The sequence below is a fragment of the Oryzias latipes genome, chromosome 7 (assembly GCF_002234675.1).
Source record: "Oryzias latipes chromosome 7, ASM223467v1".
NCBI classification, from domain to species: Eukaryota; Metazoa; Chordata; class Actinopteri; order Beloniformes; family Adrianichthyidae; genus Oryzias; species Oryzias latipes.
The window spans coordinates 3,725,254-3,749,287 of NC_019865.2; the positions used below are offsets into that span (position 1 = coordinate 3,725,254).

General features: G+C 38.4%; 2 protein-coding genes across 3 annotated transcripts; both read right to left on the minus strand.

Moving 5' to 3' along the window:
* Positions 1-160: 160 nt before the first annotated feature.
* On the minus strand, positions 161-15,493 carry fam50a (family with sequence similarity 50 member A). Its single transcript, XM_004070285.3, has 13 exons — positions 15,219-15,493; positions 14,217-14,301; positions 14,019-14,118; positions 12,592-12,719; positions 12,351-12,427; positions 10,510-10,576; positions 10,258-10,319; positions 10,058-10,134; positions 9,826-9,880; positions 8,653-8,701; positions 8,374-8,444; positions 3,416-3,526; positions 161-303 (listed from the first exon to the last, which is right to left on the minus strand). Exons 1-13 carry the CDS (start codon positions 15,327-15,329, stop codon positions 295-297), a joined length of 1,002 nt encoding a protein of 333 aa, XP_004070333.1. The 5' UTR covers positions 15,330-15,493; the 3' UTR covers positions 161-294.
* A 3,406-nt stretch (positions 15,494-18,899) lies between these two features.
* On the minus strand, positions 18,900-22,708 carry LOC101156574 (caveolin-2-like). 2 transcript variants are annotated; one of them, XM_004070563.4, is made up of 4 exons: positions 22,450-22,708; positions 21,376-21,584; positions 20,437-20,624; positions 18,900-19,267 (listed from the first exon to the last, which is right to left on the minus strand). In XM_004070563.4, exons 2-4 carry the CDS (start codon positions 21,577-21,579, stop codon positions 19,090-19,092), a joined length of 570 nt encoding a protein of 189 aa, XP_004070611.2. In that variant the 5' UTR covers positions 21,580-21,584; positions 22,450-22,708; the 3' UTR covers positions 18,900-19,089. The 2 variants fall into 2 exon arrangements, with proteins under 2 accessions (XP_004070611.2, XP_011475063.1); XM_011476761.3 differs by having other exon boundaries at positions 21,376-21,587; positions 22,450-22,706.
* Positions 22,709-24,034: the final 1,326 nt, after the last annotated feature.

Here is a 24,034-nt window from a genome sequence, read left to right on the forward strand (position 1 = left end):
TTGCACTCTAGAGGCGAGTTCACGGTGAAGCGCAGGAGCAGCAGAACTATGCAATTTAGAGATCACAAGCAGAAGAAACAAGAAGAGACATGTAGACACCCACGGCCAGTAAACAGGTGTGACAAAGTGATGAAAACCCAAAATATTAGGAAACACGTCACCCGCGAGACGCTTTCACAGTTTATTAGGTACAAAGAGCCAAGCGGCACTTTACAGAAAACGACAATGATTACAAGTTCTGAGAAAATATGACAGAAATATGGCCATCAGGGGTTCCTGGAACACGGAGGAGGATCACCGGATCTGGAAGAGAACAAAACAAAAAAACATCGCTTGAAAATGAACCTGGGACTCATTTCTGTGATCCGAGTGCGATTCAAACCAAAAAAACATGTTGAGCAAACATCTGGTCAAAACTTCACAATAAAAGCCACATTTCCACAGACTTTGATGATCACAAACATTGTTTTTTATTCAATTTTAGGGGGGAAAAAGGTTTAAAAATGTATTTTTGTCTAGTTGCTGCTTTAAATATTGTGTTACACTTGATATACAAAACTAAATTCTTATAACATTTCTGTAAAATGTAAAAACGTAAGGCAAATTATGTTGAATTCCCTGTGCAGTAATCTTCTTTTAAGCAAAATCTTTGATTAAATAATGTTTTTTTTACTTTAAGTTTTATTTCTGATGGCGAGCAGTTTTGTTTCAAGAAACGGATTTGTTTAATTTAGAGAAACTGAAAAGTTTTATTTGAATTCGTAAGAAAAATAAATCTAAAAATATGTAAATTCAGTTGGACTGCTGCGACGCTTAGAATAGGATGTTTTTGGATTAAAGAGAGAACAAAGATACATAGTTTAAGGTACAAAAGCTTTTTAGAGCAAAACGTGCTTATTTTAAAGACATAATATAGATTTACTGGAGCAGTACAGCAGAGTAAGAGTGTTTATAGGATTTGATTTAGTCATAAAAGAGCAGAAAATCACGGCTTCTTTATCACATAAAGCACTTTTTATTTTTAATTTGTTTAGAGGACATTTATTCCAGTGTTGTGAATCATTAGTTTTGTACACATTTACCAGAACAATAACAGGGATAACAGTATTTTAATAACTGTAATTTACTAACAAAAAATATATAACAAAGGAAAAACTTAACACGATATTTTACTTTCTACAAATGTTTTCTATTTTATTGTAGATTAAACATAAACTTCTTCCATTTTCAGTTCAAAACATCAAAGTTGATTTATTGTTTTTGTTGTATTTTTATGTATTTTAAATGTTTTTTCTTTTCTGTATTTTAAACCAGACCTGACTCTAACGTTCTAAGCCAATAAATGCATTTTGTTCTGTTGTTTTCTGCTCCGAGAATGTAAATATTCAACCATAGTGTCCTGTTTTGGATTTTTAAATCCCATTTTTCTTTTTGTTGATTGCAAAGTTAATGTTTTCCTGAAACTGAAGGTTTTGTTTACCAGGATTTTGTGCAGGAATCAAACTTCAATCTTTAGCTGTGGATGTTTATGTAGAAAGACGAGTGAAGTATGAAAGGAGAGCGGGCAGCTGGAGGAGGCCTCCCCCCACGTGCACGTCAGGGCGCTCAGACATTTTCCAACTCTCATCTCCAAACATCGTGTCAGGAGGTCTGAGCATCTGGCAGCTCCGCTCAGAAAAAAAGGCTTCGTTTGGAGCCGCTCGTCTCGGTCACGCATGCAACGGACCTGCGGCATTGTGTGAAAAATATGAACCACATTGCCTGATGAGAGTTTGTTTTCCCCAACAAACGCTTTTTCCAAAGCCGCTGTTGCCCCCAAACGCGATAAAGCATTTGAAATGTGCAACTTTAGTTTCAACAACAACAAACATTCAGGCGGTTCAAAAAGAAAAATCCTTTGACTCTGGAGAGAAAAGCCTCTTTGAATATTAAAAGTACAGTTTAAGTTGAGTTTAAACGTATTCAATCATGTTTTCATCACTTCCCGCAGTCAGGAGGAAAAAAGAGATGGTTTGAGATCAAATTTTCAGAGTCAAACGGAAAAACGACTTTAAATCTCTAACCTTTTTAATGTCATGACTATATTTTCACAGACCGGCCTGTACGAGGCTGACGTTTTTCTAGTTTCTCTTCACTTTTGTTGGTAAAGTTTATCTTAATCCTCTGAGAAATATCTTTATTCGTACACTAGCTTCTGTGTAGGAACCATTTATAATGGGATCTAGAATTTCCCTTAACCCTATAACGGTCAAAGTGGAAGCTAAAAAGAAAAATCACACGCCAACATCAACCTCGACCAACTTTTAAGGTGCAACAAATAAAAACTAACAAACAGAAACGGGAATTTTCTGAATATAATAATAAACATGAATCCACCGCTTGAACCCCCTTATCAGCAGCATCCACTAACATTAGACAGCGGGTTGCTGAATATTCTGCATTATATACATAATAAGTCCATATTTGGAGTAAGGACTCCTGGTTTTTCTCTGTTAAATGCAGCTTTCTTTTATTTTGAAGTCAAAGGCTCTTCGTCTGGTTCCTCTCTGGATCTTTTCCGCCAGAATACATTTTCTAGATACGTTTGTTTTTTATTTTACTTTGCTAGCTCGGAGGTTTCAATTTCTTAGTTGGTGAAGCCGCTTGAAGAAAGTGGTGGATGGTTTTTTGGACACGTGTCTGAGCGACTTGACGTGTGTCATTAATGATTCGGATGTGGTGGAGGAAATCCAGTCAAATCAGACTAGAGGGGGTTGAAAACAACTGTTTTAATCAGCTTTATTTTGATTTTCATAGCCTACACCAGCTGTTTTATTACAATAATATAATAATACTCTGATGAAGGACTCTAAATACAACCTCAACTGAATAAAAACACCATCCTGATGTGACCTCTGACCTCAGTTAATCATTAAGAGTTGCTGTCTGATGAGAGCATCAAAATCCTCATTTTACCCTTCAAAGCCCCCCACAACCTGACTGTTGCTACCCCCACTCGCTCCCTCAGATCCCCTTCCTGCCTTTGACTGGCTGTTCCACGACCACGTCTCATTACCAAGGGGGGGGCTCGAGCATTCAGCAGCTCTGCCCCACAACTGTGGAACTTCCTCCCCTCTGATCCACAAAATATGGACTCACTCTCTCAGTTTTCCAAACACCTCAAAACTCACCTTTTTCGTCATGCATTCAACACAGAATATTTAAGCTGCTGTTTTTAACTGTTCATTTATTTAGTGTTTAGAAGTTTTATTGTTGTATTTCTATGTTTTTACATACTTTTGTCCTGTGAGGCGACCTTGAGTGTCCAGAAAGGCGCCATAGAAATAAAATTTATTATTATTATTGTTATTATTACCTCATACCACACATTTAACATTTATAGACAGAAAAGCATGAAGCAGAAACGTGTTCTTACCGTGTATTTGTCCCATTTTTTCTCCGGATCATACGGTTCCCAGCGGCTGGCAGGAAAAATGTGCTTGTTCTTCTCGTACCAGCTCCTCAGCACCACTTTACCTGCGTGAGACTGAATTCAAAAGAGGCCAATAAGTCCTAAACCCATGTTTTATAGCCCAGGACATACACTGGCAGGACAAGATTATTCCTAATCTACACTCACTGGCCACTTCATTAGGCACACATGTCCAACTGCTGGTTGACGCAAACTTCTAATCAGTCAATCGCACGGCAGCAACTCTGCATTTAGACAGGTAGACATGGTCCAGATGATCTACTGCAGTTCAAACGGAGCATCAGAATGAGGAAGAAAGGTGATTGACATTACTCCGAATGTGAAACTGCTGATCTGCTGGGATTTTCACCTACAACCATCTCTAGAATGGTCTGGAAAAGAGCAAATATCCGGTGAGAGGCAGTTCTGTGGGCGGGAAAGCCTTGTTGATGCCAGAGGCCAGAGGAGAACGGCTAGACTGGTTCCAGCTGATAGAAAGACAACAGGAGCTCAAAGAACCACTGGTTCCAACCGAGCAGAAGAGCATCTCTGAACGCACAACACGTCCAACCGGGAGGCAGACGGGTGTCACTTCTGTCAGGAAACTGAGGCTACAATCCACAGACTCACCAAAACTGGACAATAGACGATTGAAAAAAACGTTGTCTGGTCTGACGAGTCTCCAAATTCAGATGGTAGGGTCAGAATTTGGCATCACGGTTCAGGGTGGTGGTTTCATGGTGTGTGTGGGGGGGTATTTTCTTGGCAAACTTTGGGCACCCTTAGTACCAATTAAGCATGGTTCCAACGCCACATCCTACCTGAGTATTGTTGCTGACCATGTCCATCCCTTTCTGACCACAGTGTGCCATCTTCTGATGCTACTTCCAGCAGGATAAGCTGGAATCATCTCAGAATGAGTTCTCTGGACTCAAACGGCCTCCAAAGTAACCAGATCTCAACCCGATAGATCATCTTTGGGATGTGGTGGAACCGGAGATTGAAATCATGGATGTGCAGCGGACAAATCCGCAGCAACTGCGTGATGCGGTCAAGTCGATATGGATCAAACTCTCTGAGGAACGTTTCAAGAACCTTGTTGAATCGATGCCACCAAGAATTAAGGCTGTTCTGAAGGCGAAAGGGGCTCCAACCCGGTTCTAGCAACGTGCCCCTGATAAAGTGGCTGGTGAGTTTATATATCCAAGAAAGAGTCAGTAAATATGACCCAACTTGAACTTCCCTGCGTGATTTAATGCTGAAACATTAATGATGTGTTTGGGATTAACGTAAATTCTACTTTCTGAGAAAAAGTGGATTCTTTTCTTTGACACACAGGCTTTCCAACACGTTTTTAATCTGCACCAGATGGGAAAGAAAAGATAAATGACTGTAGTATACATTTTATTTATCTTTTTGCAGTTTTCTGTGAAAGGAGCCTGGAGAAGACCTGGATTCTAAAGTGGTTCTTTGTTGTTCAATCAACAAAACTGAAAAAAGACGTAAATTGGTAAAAACGGGAAGCAGGTTTATTGATTCTTCTTGATCCGTAAGGCTAAATGAAGTTTAAAAACGTTGTATTTTGTCAAACGTCATTAAAGATCTTAAATGAGAGAATGGGATTCAAGCTGACCTGTTTTTGTCTGTACGGTTACAGTTAAGGGTTAACTGGATGGTTAACTGAAAAACCAGTTCGAGCAGCCACATTGTTCCTATTTCAAAAATATTTTGTGGTGGAAGCAAACATACACGCCAACAATCAGCAGCACGTCTGACAACATTTAAAGGCTTTTCTTTTTTACGGAGGTCCTTGAAAAGGATTTTGTTTAGCTGAACTTTAAGAAGTCGGACCAAACAACTCAGCGGGAAACTGGAGCGGACAGGTGGCTGGGAATGATTAAAACGCAGAAGGATCTAGAAACAATTTACAGCCCTCAAAAGTAGTTTAAAAGATTTAAATTAAATTTGAAGCCAAGCCACAGCGCAATTCAATTACTTAACCATAAATTTAGCTTATGTTTGTACTTGTGTAACACAAAGGGGGAGGCGGGGACATTTTCAAACACGTGTCAGTCGATTTCAAAATTTCACAAAAAAAATCAGCAAAACGCGAAGAGAGTGTCGTTCTAAATGGATTTAATGTTATTTAAAAAAATAAAGAAAAATGTTTAAATATATGTAAAAAGCTGTTTAGCTTTTATAGATCTCCAATCCAGTCCATCAACCGGCTGAATCCGTTCCCGGTTTTGGCGCTCAGGAACTGTTACAGCTTATTTCAGGTCTTTGGACGTCAAACTGTTGAGTTCTGGTCCAAACTGCTGTGCGCTGCTCCGGAGGGGATTCCTGGCAGGAGATCTCAGCGGAACAAGCAGGAACTGGGAGGCTATTATGAACTTTTGTCTTTATTGTTTTGTTTTCGTACCTGAGGTGTCGGAGGGGTGCTGTTGTTTTAAAGCAGAGTTATGAGCGCTAACACCCCGTTAACCGAACGGCGCCCTTTGTTCCACCCACAGTGGAAGCCTCGTGTTTTAGAAGCGGTTTGCTGGAAACTCTCAGCGAATGGTTGCGCCACAGGTGATTTTCCGTTGATGTTCAGTAGCAACAACTACAGCAATGTTTTTCAACCTTTTCTGAGCCACGGCACACTTTAACCTCGATAAAAATCCCGTGGCACACCAGCATCAAAAAAATAAAAATAAAAAAATAAGGAGAACTCTATACTCTGTATTGATCTACAGCTCCTCCACAATCTCACGTGCATTTTTGTGATGATTGTGGCAGAAAAAGCTGGAAGCTGCAGCTGTTTTTTCGAAAAGATGTAATAAAAGTTAAGTTAGAAGATTTAAAAACTGTTTGATGTGTGTTCGTTTTGGTTTCAAGATCTCAAAGGAAGACTCATGCGCGCTGAGACGTTGTAACTTTTTTTTTTTTTTTTTTTTTTTTTTTTCCCACAATGCGTCGAAAGCAACAAATAAAACAAACTTTAACCCAATGCCTCATGGGAGATGTAGTGAAAACAGCCTCCGAACGCAGATAGCCTCGTGTCTCTGAGCTTCATGGTTTTGTTCAATTGTTCCACGGTCTGACACCGGAGACGAGCTAAAGCTGGTATTTTTGTTGGAACTGAGCGACTTTATGAGCAGAATCAGAACAAGGAAGTGAAGACTTTTACCACTTCTGATTGGTCAGACTGATGACGTGTGATTAAGCCTCAAAGAATGATTGGTGGAGACAGTTAAAGGGGCGGGACTTTTCCGAAAACAGCTGACGCTACGGCTAAATCACGGTACCGTCATTTTTATCAAAATGTCTACAACAGAATCAAATGAACACAAAGAAAAAAGTATTTTACGATCTTTTATATTCCTAACTACTCAGTGTTTTATCAGGGCCTGTTTGGATGAACAAAGAGCTGATTTACTGGAGATGGAAAATGTTTTAGATCAGTTAATGTGTCCCACGGCACACTGGTTGAAAAACACTGGTCTACAGTAATGAAAGAATCTTAGTTTGATATAAAAATAATATTTTAGGTGTTTGCCAGCTGATACAGATGATATTCCACATCTATAAGTCACAGCCACATCGTCTTTAAGTCATGTGATCCTTTTGGCTATGCTTTTAGTGACTCTGAATATGAAATTGGACTGAGTGACCCCTCCCCCCTGTTGGTCCAAACAGGAAGGGCTCCAATAATCTAAAATCTTCCACAGAGACATAAACATCTGTTACTCAGTCATTCTATTGGTCAGAACAACCATTCTTGCTCTGATACCTTTTTTTAACCTATTCTTGCTATTCTTAATTTTTTCAAGATGTTTTTTCTTTATTGCAAATTATTCAAGTTATAAACTGACCAATCAGATGCCTCAATAAAAGTGGGTGGAGCCTGCTGGATCACACATCAAAGGTTTGAAATGTTTTGATTTTGTGTAGCCCCCCCCTTTCAAGTGGTAGGGGTGTGGACTTCGACAAGCTCACTCCAGATTTGCAAGAGTGGTTGCTATGGAAGCGTTGACTCGGAACAAATTGCTTTGAATGGCACATTGCAAAAAATGGTGACTGAATCGACTTTATTTGGTTGGAGTCGAAAGTAAACCATTTTGGTTCTGTCCACTGATACAGTCTATGGTTTGAAGATGAAAATAAAGTCCAGTATGCAGAAGAGTGCACTGTTGTAGTACCACTCTTCACCTAGAAGAGGGCACCAACTGCAACGTTAGCGCCACTGATCAATAAGGTTCTGACACAGAAGGGGCGGTGAAAACTTTTTGGCGTTGTTCGGATGCTAATGGTAGGCACTGATGACGCTGCAGAATCGAGCTGCTTGGTCTTTAAAAGCACAAACAAAAGAAAAGGTGCTTTTCAGCGCAGTCAATGAAGTCGGAAATATTCAGTTTGCTCCAAATGAATTTATATCGTAGTGCTTTAACGGTGACTCATACCAACTGGTCGCCCAAACGAATGAAGATCTTAGTATCAGAAAACCTTTGCTTTGTTTGGGTGGTATGTTGGGGGCAGTAAGACTTAAGGAGGGTGGTCTGCTAAAAAAAAAAAGTCTGAGAGCCACTGGTCTACTGGTTCGTTCTAAAATCTCTGGTGACTCCACAGTAAACCTGCATGGCATCTGTGATGACATCACGGAATGGGTGGAGTCACGGAGGCGGAGCTAGAATATTATTATTATTTCATTCAAAAATGTTGCTTTTGTTATTTTTGCAATCCCTAAAGAAGCTTGTATTGATGATTGCTAAATCTTGGTCAATAATGAAAAGCTGCCCCACCCCTTAACCCCCTGTAGCTCCGCCTATGGATGGAATCTGAATAAAATTGAGAAACTGGTCATCATGATACAACTGGATTTTTTTTCTTTAAGAGTTAATTTTTTTTGTGCCGACTTCTCTCCAAACAGAAGTTCTCACCTCATCTTTCTCCACCGTGGCGTCGTTCACCAGCCGAATGTCGTCATGGACGTCGAAGCTGAACAGCGGCCCTGAAGGCGAGGAGACACTTCAGACTAAATCCTGAAGAAACTGAACTACAATCCCATGGAAAATGTCACCATCCTGCTTCGTTAGAGAAACCGTCACAACTGGACATGTTTGGGCGTTTAGTGTTACGTGTTGTAAAGAGACGAGAGCCGCAGCACACTCCACGCAAACTCAAGAGGAGACGTGCTGACAGGAGATAATCAGACTCACCAGACTTCCCTCTGGCTTTGGTGACAATGAAGTCGTAAAAGCTGTGGTGCTGAAGGAAACACAAAGCAGAGTCGTTTACTAACACGAAGGAAACGGATCTGTTGACAGAAATGATCAGCATTCAATGTCAATGGAAAGTTTAGATGAATAATGAGAGAGAAAAACTCCAGAAGAAACAATTTAAAAAAGTTCTACATTAGTTTAGATGAAGAGAAGAACACATTTGAGCCCTTGTTGGTCTGCAGAGGTCGGATGTTTGGTTTGTCATGACGTTTGTTCACTTTCTCCAAGCATTGGTGTCTCAGAGACTCTAAATCAAACCTCTGGTTGTGTTGGTGACCTTCTCCACACAGATTTTCTAACTTTTTTCCACATATATTCAGGTATGACTCATTTTCATCCGTGGACAGTGCGGAAATTGTACCAAGTGGCCATCAGGCCTGACACGTACAGCAGGATGTCCCGCTTTTTTCCATCGACCACTGCTGCTCCTTACTGGCAGGACACACCTGCGTCAGGTAATTATCGGATGGTGGGGCGGGAATGCCTCAGAAAAGAGCAGGACACAGGTCCACAGGACTTGATCTTGACATTATTGGGCAGCTGTTTGGTTTTACTGACTGAATGTGATCCACTTCTTCAATCAAAAGTCTAAATTTTGACTGATTCATGAAAGATCAAATCCTGAACTTGGTTTCAAAATGTCAACATTGTTGATTTGCTTCTTTGTGTTCAAGTAAAACTTCCATTAAAATCAAAGGTTGTTTGTAGGAAAATTCACAAAGTCAAATAGTTTTTTCTCACAGAACCGCATTGAAGGTAAATAACACACAGGTAATTGAATCCAGACGTCCATTAAAAAAAAAAAAAAAATATGTACCCAAGCTTGTTTTCAGTTGCCATGGCAACATTATACAGGGCCCTGGTTGATCTTACAGACATTTAGATCTGGATTTAAGAAACAATTTGGGGGATTTTCTTTTTAACTTGAAGGGTTTTTATGGTTCTGAACACTTACTAAATTTTTATCAAAGCACTCATCATGGAGCATGTGGTCTTCATGCTGAGAGCTTCAACCACCAAAGTTAGTAAACATATACAGACGTTTTTAATTTCATGAAAGACAAGGAAGTCTTCCATCACCAAATGCCAAGAGCTGCGACTGTCACTCACATGTGGGATTATCAGATCTTCTTTGATGTACATCAGCTGCTCCACTCCAGCAGATCTGTGGAACAACGACAGACAGGAATCAAACTGGGTCGTCAGCATATTTTTGGCTTTTTGCAGAGTTAAGTGGAGCTCTGGTTGAGTTCTTAGAGCAGCAGGACTGGTCCTGATGGTCAAATCTGAAGACATCACCATGATCTTTCGGTCAGGAGACCGGATCAGGGCCGAAACCCACCTTAGCTCACTAAAGTCTTTCCTCAGGACCTCCAGGGCCTTCTGCAGAAAGTTCTGGATGGTGTTACCCTTCTTCATCTGAAAGAAAAAAAACACGATTCCCAAAAAGAAAACTGACGGTGGAAACATTTCTTCCTTCCAGGAGGGGAGTACTTTTCTACTTTATTACCGCTCCTACACATTACACGTCCATTACTTCACCTTGACGGTTTTCCGGTGTCCAGACCCGTCCCAGTAACTGAATGTGATTTCAATCTCCTCATCTGCAAAGGGAAACAACAGTTGCTCTGTCACACCACTGGTGCCAACATGCGTTCCTTTAATCCATTAGGAGCCACCAAAGAATGTTCTGGAGATGCAACATCCACAACCCTTCATCATTTGAGGGTTTTTACATCTGATTCATCTAAAAGCAAAGAAACATTGAATCCAAAGTGGCGCCTTGGGACTCACTCTTAATCTTTTCCTGCTTCAGCTCCCACTCCTGCCTTAGCTCCTCTCTGAGCCGGTTCTCTTCCTCCTGAAAACACAAAGGCCATCAGGAGAGTCACAGCAAAACAGAGCTGAGGTGCAGCGTCTGCAGCCGTTTGCATCCGCAGGGATCCGGGGGGTGAGGGGAAGATTGCTTTCTTTCCTGTTAAGTCTGGATGCACTGGAGTTGGGAGCTGGTTTCTGCAAAAGTACTGAAGTTTTTAAGCACGTATCTGGAAAAACGGCAAATTCACGTACAGATAATATTGAAACAAGGAGGTGCATGAGTCTGCCTGTTCCCGTTACGACAGCAACAATCAGAACTGAGTCGTCACGCATTCGATGATCAGAGAAACGCTGGTTTACACTTTTCTGTCAAACTTGGGATGAATTATTCAAAGAGTTTGTTTACATCATCTTATTTCCTACAGATGTTAAAAGCCTGTAAATGAATTACAGGCTCCTGATGGTCTTGGACAGAAAATTAGGATTGGCTTTCAAACAAGCATCTGCCTGCAGGCTTTCATTTTCCATTAAGTCTTTCTTTTTCTTTTACGCAAAATAATTGCAATTATTAAGGAAATTGCAGATAATCTGATACTGAGATATTAGATTCGCTAAAAAATCCCTTAGCCATTTATTCAGTTCAATAACACATGTATATCATGTTTATTTGGGTAAAGAAATGCAATTATTGGTCATTTCTTATATACAAGTATAATACTATTTCCTCAATGGTAAACGGCAGTCTACGATTGTCCTGGATGAGCATGTTTTAGATTTCTTATATAAAATAGATTTTTTTGTCTAATCCTGACTTTTAGACGTATTTTAAACACATTGAGAGCATCATCATTTCATTGTGTAATCAGTGACCATAAGGGAAATTCTGCTTGATTCTGAAATCAGGTGATGGTGTCAGATTATGCAGCTCAAGTGAATAATCTGACATCTCTATGAATATGATAATGTTTTGGTGGGAACGGGAGCAGAAAAACTATCCAGGTTTAGAGACCAGAATGGATGGTTTCTTAGGTTATGTGTTTATTTATTGTCATTCTGTAAAAAAACAGTTTGTATGAATCTGAAGTTTGGAGTGAATTGAAAAAAGGGGCTTGGACTCGATAAGTTACCAAAACTTTATCCAAAGCCTTTTTTGAACTTTGCATTTGGTCATTTATCAATACATTCTCCGTTTAGGAGGATTATTTTTTCATCAGTTTTAAATAAATAAATAAATTAAATAGTCATCTCCAGCTTTAGCAACAGCATGAAACATTTCGGTAAAGTTCTACATTTGGGATGAACTCAAAGCTAGAGCATAAAAAAAGTCATTTCACGTCTCCACGGAGACTCACGCCTGCTTTGGATTCTGCACCTAAAATCATTGTTTATTTGTGAGGGTTTTTGAGTCTGCAGGTTCACTTTGACAGATCATTTTTATTGTGAAGTTGAGTCATGTTCTCTGGACTTATGTCTCCTCTTAAAGGTTTCATGAAGCCACTTGTGGTGAAACTCTGATCCTGCCTGAAGGACTTCCTGGCCTCTGGTTTTCCTCGTATGCTCTGACCAGGCAGCCTAATATCCTCATGTCGCTCACCTCGCTCCTGCTAACTCCAGGAGAGGAGGTTCCAGACCCGCTTCTTCATTCCCGACTTCTAACCGCTGTCGCTTCCGTCTGACTAAACCTGTTCTCTTTCTGGTTTGGGTTTTTGCTTCCTGGGATTCAGAAGCTACTTTGGCTACACCTCCATGGTGAGGTTTCTTCTAAAATTGGTTCGTTTTCGTCATCAGAGCAGCTTTCGGTCTTTCAGTTGGCTCACCTCTCTGTCCCGATCAGGCAGGAAACTCGTGTCCACGTCTGGATTTTTACCCAACTTCTTCTTCTTCACTGGACCTTCTATGAAAACAAATCATTTGATTTGTTGGAGGGGCAAACACAGAGTTTTTTTTTAATTGGGATTCAATGTTTGAAATGTTTTAGCACCTAAAAATAGGATTAGAAACCTTTTAGAGAAAAAGAAAGTGTATTTGTTAAACTGTTATTTTTTCTGTCCCTCTCACCATCTAGCTCGTCTTCTGCCTCTTCCTCCTCACTTTCCTCCTCTTCTTCTTCAGGATTAAAGGATAAACTGGCTATCTTCCTCTTCTGTTCCTCCTTTCTCTTCCTCTCCTTCTGCTTCTCCAGTTTGCTGTGAGAGAAATAGAACCATTGAGGCATTGATTGATGACGGACAATCGTACAAATCAACACATTTTTCTTCTCTGTGAGGTTTAGAACTTCAGAAGAAGCAAAAAATGTCATCTCTACAATTGAAGTGACACAAGTCGAAACAGCTCACTAAGAAATAATAACCTGAAGCTGAGAAGCGCTAAAAGATAACAGATAAAAAAAACTGTTGCATCATCTGTTTTTCACCACAATCAACGACGGATCTGTTGAAAGAGATAATGCTGAGGAGCAAGAACACAGAGAAACATCTGGATTCTCCACGAAGCCTTAGACGACGCAGAAGAGGGACTTTTCGGAAGGCGAGTGTCCTATTTCATCTGGACAGACTTTAGATAAAAAAATATCAGAGCACCAGCCAAACATGGAGGTGGTAGTGTCATGGTGGAGCTATGACTTATGATCTTTAGCAGAACACCCTATAGGAAGATGCCCTCCTTGAGTTTCAATTTAACTCGGGTTCTGCAGCAAAACGACAACCAGAAACTGGATTATATATGATACGATAACCGTCACCATCACCGCGGTGATGCAGTAATTAGTTCTTACTGTTATTTGTTAATAAAGAATACTGCGTTGTAATTGTATTCATTTGCGACGCGGCCGCCAGGGGATTTTGTGTTTCGCTGGGGGGGGGGGGGGTTGTTAACCACGACACCCCGCCTACACCTCTAGTCAGTATGATAAATATATAATAAAAAAAAGTAATTAAAAAACACAACAAAACCAGCAAATTCTCCTTTACAGTACATTAAAGGCTCATCTTGAAGGAATAAATTATCATAAAAAGTTCTATATATTATTTTGTCAATTTAAAATGTAAAGCTTGCATTTTACACAAATAATTAAGCAAAATATTTCAAGGCTTCAAGACTTCAGTTTGATCCTTCCAGGTTACTATCAATAGTGACCTAAAATTATGTTTATCTAGTATTTTATTAGCTGAAATATTCCTCTGAACTGAAATATTATAAGAAATAACTTATTTAATAAGATAACTATAAAGTATGTTCCATAACAGATTAGATTGTGGATTTTTTTCTTTTAAAGTTAAATTACTGTTTCTCAGTCAGTTTAAGGTAAACTCTTAAAAAATATATTGATTTTGTTTGTTTACGTTTTAAAAGCTGGTTTTGCTCCAAGTGTTTAGCGCCCTCTTGTGGAAGTAGACAGAGATACACGTATGTGAATTACAACCATTAAAGGGTTTATTTCAGACACAATCAAAACATGAGGGGGGAAAAACAGCGTCTTTACTCACAGCTGGAGCTCTTTGGACTGCTCCTTCTTAGCCAGCTGTTTCTCCCTCTCCTTCACCAGCGCCTCCTGTTTGGCCTTCATGTCATTTAGCGTCACCAGACCTAACAAAATAAAAAATAAAAAAATAAACAGGACACCGAGGAGCTTCACAACTGCTGTTCGTTTCAAAAACTCCGAAAAGGACTGCAAAGACACGAACCAACGGTGCTGGACTTCAGCTCAGCCTCCACGGCGTCGTAATGAGCAGAGAACTTCTTGTCGATGTTGGCCTTCACCATGTTGTCCTGCAAAGAGAGTTTTGGTGGGAAGGCAAAAATGTGAATATTCAAAGGTGAAATCAGCTTAATTAATTAAATACTGTGCATTTTTGATGGGTTTCTTTTGCTTTTTAGTTCTATTTAAAGGCAAGTGTGAGGTACATGTGTGGGTTGAGCCATGAAGAACTTTTGGATCTCCTCCGACCAGCAGTTTTCTCTACTGTCAACTCATTTTGGTGGGTTTGAAGAATAAAGTTTAAAGATGAAAAACTTGCCGGTGATTTAGAAATGCATTAAACAGCAGCTCAACCAGCCTGCACATCCTCCTCATCGGGCTCACAAGTCTTTGCTCCCCATTAAGGCCCACATTATCACACTGCCTCCGCCAACAGATGTTACTCTATCACTCTCTCCTGACCAGAGAACCTGCTGAACTCCCAACATGGAGGAAAAGAGTCAGAGAGAAGCATCACTCTGGACTTAGCATCATTACCACCTGACTGATGACACGGCCAAACGAGCTTTACCGTTTTTTAATATGAGCGTATCATATAAACATTGTTGAAAACATTTTTATGTAATTCATATTAATAATATAATAAAAAACTAATTTCTCTGAGGATTCTGGGATAGATCATTTGAAAGTGTGTATCGGTAATCATTTTTACACATTTAATAAATCAATTTAAGTAATGAAGACACAAATAACATCAAAGCAGACGAGTTTATAAATTCCTACACAGGAAAGTGACTTTAACAGCAGCTTATACTTTTTAGGATGACACGGTGAGGATCTGTTGACTTTTTTCAAGCTTTACTGAGAAACAATTACATAACAACTGTTTACTGGACTTACGCCTTTTAGCGCAGTCTAAGAACAGATTTGTGAGAAGGTGACCTCCTTTAGTGGGAGTTTAAACACCGAAGATGTAAAAGTGACGGACCTCTGCTATCTTCTGCTTCAGTTGCTCGAGCTGTTCTCGCTCTTTCTCCCGCTTCTTCATCAGTTGCATGGCTCTTCCAGCCTCGCTAGCGGCTCCTTTGTACTGCGCCATTTTCCACCTGAAGTTTGAGGTTTCCTCCGAGAAAAAAAACTCACAAACAAGAGGCTTAGAAGCGAGGTTTAATCAAAAAGTGACAGAGTTTTCCAGAGCTTCAAAACACTGCGGGTTCCCCAACAACAAAAATGGCCGCCGCGCAGGCGCAGTCCCAAATGTTGCCTTCACGTATTTGAGAAAAATTGGAATTATGATTTACACTTCTCACAACAGACACACAAGAAGTGTTGTAAATATCTGGATTATTTAAAAAAACAAACAAACATGTTTTTGATTGTGTTACCAAAATCGTCTAATTGTATACTCAAATGTAAATTAAAAAACAAACTGAATAAGAGATGCCGAATAGGTAAAGTAATTTGTGATCAGAACATTAAAAATGTAAACATATTTTTCTGCTTTATTTTTTTTATCTGGTTTAACTTTATTTTAGTAAATTGATTGAAACAATCAAATGAGTGTTAGAAAACAAAAATGACAACCTAGTTTAGGCTGGATCTTTAATTTTAAATGAAGAGTATTTTTTTAAACTTTATTGTTCAAAACAAATAGAACAAATATGTATGACAGGAACAACAGTCATAACGAGAATGTCAGGGGATGGTACATGTATTACATAAGAAATATTACAGTAACAGATTGCTATGCATTGAAAATATTCAAAGACAGACAGTTTTCATAAATATGTATGGCCTTTTTGTTTAAGCCATTAGAGATAGTATGTAAATAAGATTCTAATTCATTAATTATTACAGGGGAAAAAAGTTGCAATAAGGAAAAATTTGATTTGTGAATATGAAATTTACCAAATATTATAATTAGATTAATTGCCAATTTTATTTTTGATCTTATATTTTTTTTGTGTAGGCCAAATATGATATGTTCAAATATCATCTGATATTGTGAATCTAATTTGTAATTTATAAAATGTGCACAATCTTTCCAAAATTTTTTAGTAGTATTACAGTTCCAAAATATGTGACTGATTGTTCCTGGGTGTTCTTTACAAAAGGTACATGGGGTCAATAGTCTTCTTATATCTGAACATGTATTGATTAGTGGGATAGATTCTATGTAGGAGTTTGTAGGGGACGTCTCTCATCTTGTTATTAAGTAATAATTTCTGATGCAGGGTCCAAACATTTTCCAGGGCGAGTCAGGAATAAACTTTCTCCAATAAAAAACAGTAGAGGAAACAGAAACAACATTTTGCTGAAACACGTGTGATCTTGTTATTTTTTCGGGCACAGTTGATTCAAGATTTTCCAACAGTGGTGTCACTTAGAGACATGAAGGAAATATTTGCATCAAGTGTAGTATTTTTAAAGAGTTCACAGGTTTCAGTAGTGACAGCATCAAAAACAGTGGCATACTCTTATAGGAGGAACAGCAAGGTTGTATATAAGGTTAAATTCCTCATATCTAAGTAATTGACCATTGTGGTTAAAGAGCTGACCCACCAGTAGGATATTACTGTCAAACCAATTATTGTAAAATGAAGATTTGTTCTTGTAGAGGATATATCTGTTATTCCAAATAAAAACTGGGATTTTGTCGATATTATAATCACAAAGCAGAAGAAAATGGAGACCACCTACTTTAGCAAACATGTGATGAGGGAAAAGATTCCAAATGGAGAGTGGATTTTTTAAAATATGACTTAATCCAGTTTATTTTAAAAGTATTATTTAAAGTAGTAAAATCAAGAAAATTTAGACCTCCTTTTTCATAGGAGTTCATTAATACAGATTTTTTTAAATACGGTTTTTCCAGATGAAGTTTAACAACATTTGGTCAAAAGATTTAAGAGTCTGATTGTCCAGGTGAAGAGACAGAGCGGAGTAAGTAAGTCCAGAAATCCCCTCTGCTTTGGAAATGAAGAGTAAAAAGGGGGTTTGAAACGGTGTAGGTGTAGGTACCACAACCATTCGGCCTTCAATAACCGTTCGGGGTCCTTCGAGTAGTGCTGACGTCACAGCAGGCCGAATAGTCATGGTACCTACAACGGTCAACTTTTTGACACGAACGGGCGTTTATTAAAGTATACTGAATTCAACTCTAAACACAATCTGGTTTTGACTCCTAAAGAATATGCCATTGTGTTTGATGCTGTTTCCAAAGAAATATGCCAAATGTTTAAAACAACTGCTACGAATGAAGAAATGCCCCCTATGGATGCAACTGACACCCCCACAGGAAAAATTTGTTTTACCCCTACCCACAAGAATAACAACAAAAAAATACGTGTGTTGTTTTAAAAGGATGTCATTTCTGTACCGTGTACTAAAACCTACTGGAGATGTTTTGTTCCCGACAGTATCTGGAGGAAAGGCTGGAGTGTGACCCAAAAATTTATGATAAATAATAAAATGAAAGAAGTTTCTTTTAAAATAATTCACAAAATTTACCCCACCAATCAATTCATGCTAAAATACATTAAAACAATTGATCCTACTTGTACTTTTTGCAAAGAATATCCAGAAACAATTAACCATGTTTTTTGGAATTGTACTATTATTATTATTAGAAATCACCCCAACTTTACTCTGAAGTTTGAATATATAATTTTTGGCTTTCATAATAAAAACTTGGACTCAAATAAAAAACTCATAATTAATCTTATTATTATTTTTGGCAAATTTTAAATTCATAAATGTAAATTTTCTTCATCTTCTATTTTTTCCCCTGTTTTAATCAAAAAAATTTAAATGTATATTGGTAACATCTCCAAGAGTCTTAATCAAAAAGCTGTATTTCTGTATGAAAGTTCCAGAAACCTGAATGTTTTTATGAAAAATGTATATATGTACTCCCCTGGCATATCTGAAGTTTATTTTGTAAAATTGTGTTTTGTATTGTACTTCCGTTTTATACAATAAAGTTAAAAAAAATGTTCGGAGCAAAAATAAATAAATAAAAAAAATTAAAAAAACCTACAACGGTCAAGAAAATAGGCAATACAACCTTAATGTTGTTTGAAACGATAGATAGAGAGAGTAATTAATTTTTAATTTCAACGGAAAAACGTTGTCTTCTCAGTTATGTTTACTGAGGTACAACGATTAAAAAACGGGCAGTGCGTATTTTGTCTGAACCGGAATTTTCTACTCGTAACCATGGTGAGCAAACGGAACCATGGTAACGCAGCTGTTGTCACTTTGTTTTACTGAGTGTAAATAACTTTTTCAGTCAATGGTTTGGTTCGATCATCTCTACGGCTTTGAAACGACCCTGACAACGTACAAAATTGCGGACCTGCTGTTCGTAACTGTTGGTATGCCGGAATTTTAAGAAACATGCACTTCCGGTTTCAAGCAAGGTCGATTCTTAATTGTTTACGCTTTCAAATGTAAAGTTTTTCTTTATTTATTTGACGAATAAAAACAAAAACTCAATCCACCAGGGTTACGTTTTTTAAAAAAAGACTGATATAATGCAAATGCTTGATTTTTTTGTGTGTCTAAATTTTGGTTTATAAATCATAATTAGAAAATAAAACTTATTGTATTTGATTGTTTGTGTTGTTAAAAAGAAACTTAAAATACCAACAATGTACATGGGCTTTGTATATTTTTACTTAGGCCTACACTACATTATTTTTTGAATGTTGCAAAAAAAATTTATGAGAACAATTTCTGCACGCTTTGCACATTACAGGAGAAATAAAGCTTAATTATTTCAAGTTCATATTTTTACTATAGGAACTTCATTTTTACTTTCAAAACACATGAGAAACTCCCACATGAGCAACAATCGGTCATACGGTGTCCTTGCTCTCAGGTTTGTCCTTTCTTGTCAGTGTTATGATGATCTGACTGCAGCAGAGCGCGAGTGACACACAGAACGGAGACACAACGACATCTACTGCACACAAACACAAAGATCGCAGGCATGGAATGAAGAGGCTGCTCAGCTGAATGCAAGGAACCAGAAACCTGCAGCAGAAAGCACACAAGAGCATCACCGTTAAACCTGCAGATCAATGCTGTTCTTTAGAATCAATGTTGTTTCATGAATAATTTTAAGTTAATTCACACATAAACCATTAAGACCATCTCAAAGACAAAAAGAAAACAGAATTACAAACCAAAGCTTGAATAAAAATCATCATATTTTCTTTTTAAAACATGAAAATAAAAAAAGAGATATAGGTAAAAAGAAGTTAAAGACTAACAGTTGTGTGTGAGCAAATATGAATGCAGACATACTAAAACAGTGTGACCTGAACAATTTAAATGCAGTTTCTTTCTTCCGCCTTAATGCATCTTTATAAAATTAGTTTATTTTAAAGAATCAAAGCGGACATTTAGAGTCTAAAAAAGAAAAACTGTCAGAGAATAAAAGAGAAAAATAGAAACATGTATGCATTATTTAAAATAATGAATTTAAGTATTTTTTTATTCCATCTTTCTATGTCAAACAATGAAAATATTAGAATTGTTTATAATTTTTCACAATTTTTTTTACAGAGTTTTTAAGTCATATTTGTATTTAATTTTTTAAAATGTCGTTTTAAATACACGTATCTTTAGTTTACTGAGTCTGTAAAAGGACCATCTTAGCTTTAACCCGCTCTTAGAAACCCGGAGTCTCCTTTGCTGTCACTAAACTGAAGAGTTGTCCACCAAATCAGAGATTTTCCAGATGTGCACCGTAGGTTTTTGTTAAGACAGAAAGTGCTTCTCTTCACACACCTGAAGGATGATAAATCAGTTAATCATGGAGAATAAGGAGTCACATCAGGCTAAGTAACTGTAAAAAGTTTAACTCCAGGATAGAGAGGGGCACTTTCAGATGCCAATAGTCACCCTCAATAGAAATGTCTGTTTTTGTGAATGAAAAACGTTTAATCTGATGAAATTATACTTAAAAAACTTCCACAGAGAGGACAGGTAAACTGGCTTTGGCTCAAAATCCTGAAGATCTCAACAATTATTACTTTAGTTGATTTGGGTTTTAAAAGTCTGTGTTCTCATATTTACCAAAAAATTCAATCATGATCATGGTTTTTTACAGGAATCGTTTTTTGCAGGTTTTACAAAGAACGGAGGGTTTTTCTCCTGAGAGCTTTGTCAGGTTAACTGCTGAGTTTCAAAGAACCCACCAGACCCGCAGGCTGGCGAGAACAGCCACGGAAAGGCCGCACACGAAAGCCATGGGGACGGCGAGCAGCAACGTCAGGCAGCGGTACGTCCAGACGCGTGTCCGCTCAAAGCCGCAGACACTGACGGTCCACACTGCAGCCGTGCTGTGAGGAGCTGTGGGCTCTGATAGGACGTCACTGACCTCCACCTGGAACAATCAGACGGAACACAGCAGGAGTCTCAGACAACAACAGGCTGGGCTGCATTTGTTTGGGTATCAAACTACAAACATCTGAACCAAAGATTAAAAACAGTTAAAATGGAAGAATCATTGCAGCAGCCTAAAAACATTAAAAACCAGTAGAGTCAGCTGCTTACGGAAGAGGATTAGGGCCACAGAGAAAGAAAGAAAAAGGGCATAGAAAATTCTGACTTTTTTCTCAGTATTCTGATTTTTTGACATAATTAAAGTCAGAATTCTGAGATTAAAGTCAGAATTTTCGAGGCCCTTTTTTTTCTTTCTCCGTGGCCCTAATCCTCTTCCGTAGGTGCTCCCTTTCAAACATGTATCCCTATTTTCTATAATGCTTATTAACACGTTTGAAAGAAAATTGAATGAAGAAACAACATTTGAAAAGAAATCTGAAATAGAAATCCAAATCGTTGTTTTAGTCCAAACTTTCAGTCTAAACTTAAACCGTTTAAATAAAGTTTATATCAATCAACTGTTTCATTAGGAGAGGTAAAGAACACCTCGTTAAAACTTTATTGAAGAGGAAACAACCTCTCATAAATGCATTTATTATTATAAATCATTTAGATCAATACAAAGTTTATTTCCAAGACACAAAAACCGCTCCACCACGACCCCAACAAGCAACAAACTGTAGAAATGCAGTAAAGGATTTTGAATGGGACCCACGAATGAGCAGATCTAGAGGGGGAAAAAAAATGTCGACCTTTAGATGTTTGTTGATGCCTTTTGGGTCTCTGCTGACAGAACAGGTGGGAGTGGGAGGAGCTTGTTCTGCAGGAGGGGTTGGAGGTTTCGGGGTTGAAGCTTTGGAGGCAAATTCCGGAGGGGGAGGAGGAGTGTTTATCTGTTCTTCATCACTGTCGTCAATTTTACACTCCACCAAGCAGTCGTCTCTCACCATCATCATCTTTTCTGCTGTCAAGACATAGAAAGTTTGAGGATCCAAATGCAAGCAACTGAATCAGAACGGAGAGGAGAAAAAAAACGACATGGCGTGAGGAAAAGCGTTCCTTTTGGAAGCAAACCCGTTGAATTGGGGGGGCTCCACAGTCTTTTTACTGTGATGAGGGACATCCTGGAGCCCTGCTTGGTACAGTCTTCTACAGACAACCATAAAAAGGCAGGATGGGAGCATATGGGAAGTAACTATTGGGTGAGGGGCGTCCCTTTGACCCTCTCAAAACAGGCAGGAGTAAGGGGTCGCGGAGATGCTACTCATGTTGTTCGGTCACCCTTTTTGTTGCCTCATCCTTCATGTTTGGCACATTTGAGGAAATCCATAATTTAGTTCAGATTCTTCTGGTGAATGGTGGCAGATTCTGGGGCTGCAATGAAATCCACTACAGGAATCTCTGTAGTGAATTTAGCCCTTTGCTAAAACCTCTCTTCCGGGGTGTGAAAGATCCCTGTCTTCACACATTTTCCTTTTCTGTAGTTTCATTTCATGAGGGCTTCTCTGCTGCATGCTTCCTGCTCTGCATTTCCTTGTCCCTTTGTCAAGCCGTGTTTAGTTTTTATGGCTCCTTTTTCCCTGCATCCACTCTCAAGGAAAACTGCAGGAAATTGGAGCATCTGCTTTTATAAAACCAATAAAAACTTGTAAAATGGGGAGTCTGGGAACCAGAGTTTCATGGACACGCCTTCTACCTGGTCATCAAACACCAAAAATGTTTGATGCCTAAATCTGTACTCTACAGCTGTTTCAGTTTCTGTGTAAAGCATGCAGGCGAGCTGGGGGACCAACAGGCTGAAACCGATCAGAACCCACCCGACTCACCAAAAGGGGGATTTTAATCCTGTATAAGTAATAGAGTCTTGCAGAAAGACGGGGCAGAGTTGGTAGCGCTAATCTGGAACGTCCCTGAGGGCAGCTGAGCAGCTTATTCTCAGCGTCCCGCAGAACTGACATGGCATGGACACCATTCACAGTGTTTGACACTGACTTTGAGCGGCACAAGTGCTAATTTGGGGCAGTGCCTCCCTTTTTTTTTGAGCATGTGGGGGTCTGTCTTGGTTGGCGGTGGTAGGGGGTTATTTTAGGAGGGGTGGATGAGTCTGATAGATCACATTACAGCTGCTGCATCACTGCATAAACTCAATATTAGGAATTGAAAGTTGGGCGAAATCGGAACATCACTTTCACGATCATTTTTGGTTTGTTCTATCTTACAGATGTGACCAAATTCAAGAAAATCAAACCAAAACCATAAACAAATAAATAAATAAAAAGTAAATAAATGGACTCACACAAATAAATGTATACATTTTTATGCAAAAAAATGTGTTTGATGATTAGATTTATTGCTCTGAAGCCAGGATTTGTTAAAAAAAAATCTGTCATGGGAGAAAAAAATGACTTTTAAGATGCTGCCAAACAGGACTTTGTTTTAACCTCCAACATCCTTGTTTGAAGGTTTTAGTATGAGAAAAAGAAGCATAAAAAAGTTTCACAAATCAATTTATCAGAGAGCAATGAATTCTTCTAAAAGGCTGTAATCTGCAGGAAATGAAACAGACTTTGTCTCCTTTCTCTAAAACTTCATCTGTGTCCTTCACTTTACCATCATCTCATCTTCCAGGAAAATACCTTCATTCCTGCCTCACATGGTCTTTGTTCGGTCTTTAATGTTATTTTTAATTTGTTTATTTGATTTACGACTTTAAAGTCATAACTGTTAAATTACGGGAATAAAGTCGTACATTTACGATTTTTTATGAGAAAAAAGTTGTAAATTTGCTACTTTAAATCTTGTAAATTGTGCCATTTTACAAACAGATGTTTTTTTTTCAATTATGACTTTAAAGTCGTGAATTTACGAGAAAAAAGTCGTACATTTAGGACTTTAAATCTCATACTGTAAATTTTCAAGAAAATAAAAAGTCATAAATTTAGCAAATGACTTTTAAAGTCATAAATATACGACTTTATTCTTGTAATCTAACAGTTATTACTTTTTTCTTGTAAATTTACGACTTTAAAGTCATAATTGAAAAAAATAATAACAATTTTTATGTAAACTGGCCTTAAAACTCTGTCGTAAATTTCCATACTCCAATCTGATTTTTAAGAAAGATTAAATTAGCTATGGAAAACGTTTCGTAATACGTCACATTGTCCAGCAAATAACTAATCAAGCTCCTAAAGGAGTTGTTGTGGTTCAGACAGGAGGCGTTATTCTGAAGCTCCTATGGGTCTGCTCCCTCTGCAGATAGATGCATCATGAAGGTTGGTGGGCCTTTCTGGAAAGCTTTGGCTGCAACCCGTCTCAGCCTGTGGAGCGTCCATCTCCGGTGGCCACAACTTCCCTCACTGCAGATTCCAGTTGGACTTCAAAGAGGTGCATATTCAGGCGCCACGGCGC

Coding starts and splice junctions, on each gene's coding strand:
- fam50a (XM_004070285.3), bottom strand. CDS start 15,329: ATGGCGCAGTACAAAGGAGCCGCTAGCGAGGCTGGAAGAGCCATGCAA. Junction 10,135..10,257: donor GACACCGGAAAACCGTCAAG/GTGAAGTAATGG, acceptor TTTTTCTTTCAG/ATGAAGAAGGGTAACACCAT. Junction 3,527..8,373: donor CCACGGTGGAGAAAGATGAG/GTGAGAACTTCT, acceptor TTTTGAATTCAG/TCTCACGCAGGTAAAGTGGT.
- LOC101156574 (XM_004070563.4), bottom strand. CDS start 21,579: ATGATGATGGTGAGAGACGACTGCTTGGTGGAGTGTAAAATTGACGAC. Junction 20,625..21,375: donor GCATCAACAAACATCTAAAG/GTCGACATTTTT, acceptor TGATTGTTCCAG/GTGGAGGTCAGTGACGTCCT. Junction 19,268..20,436: donor CTCGCCAGCCTGCGGGTCTG/GTGGGTTCTTTG, acceptor TTTCTGCTGCAG/GTTTCTGGTTCCTTGCATTC.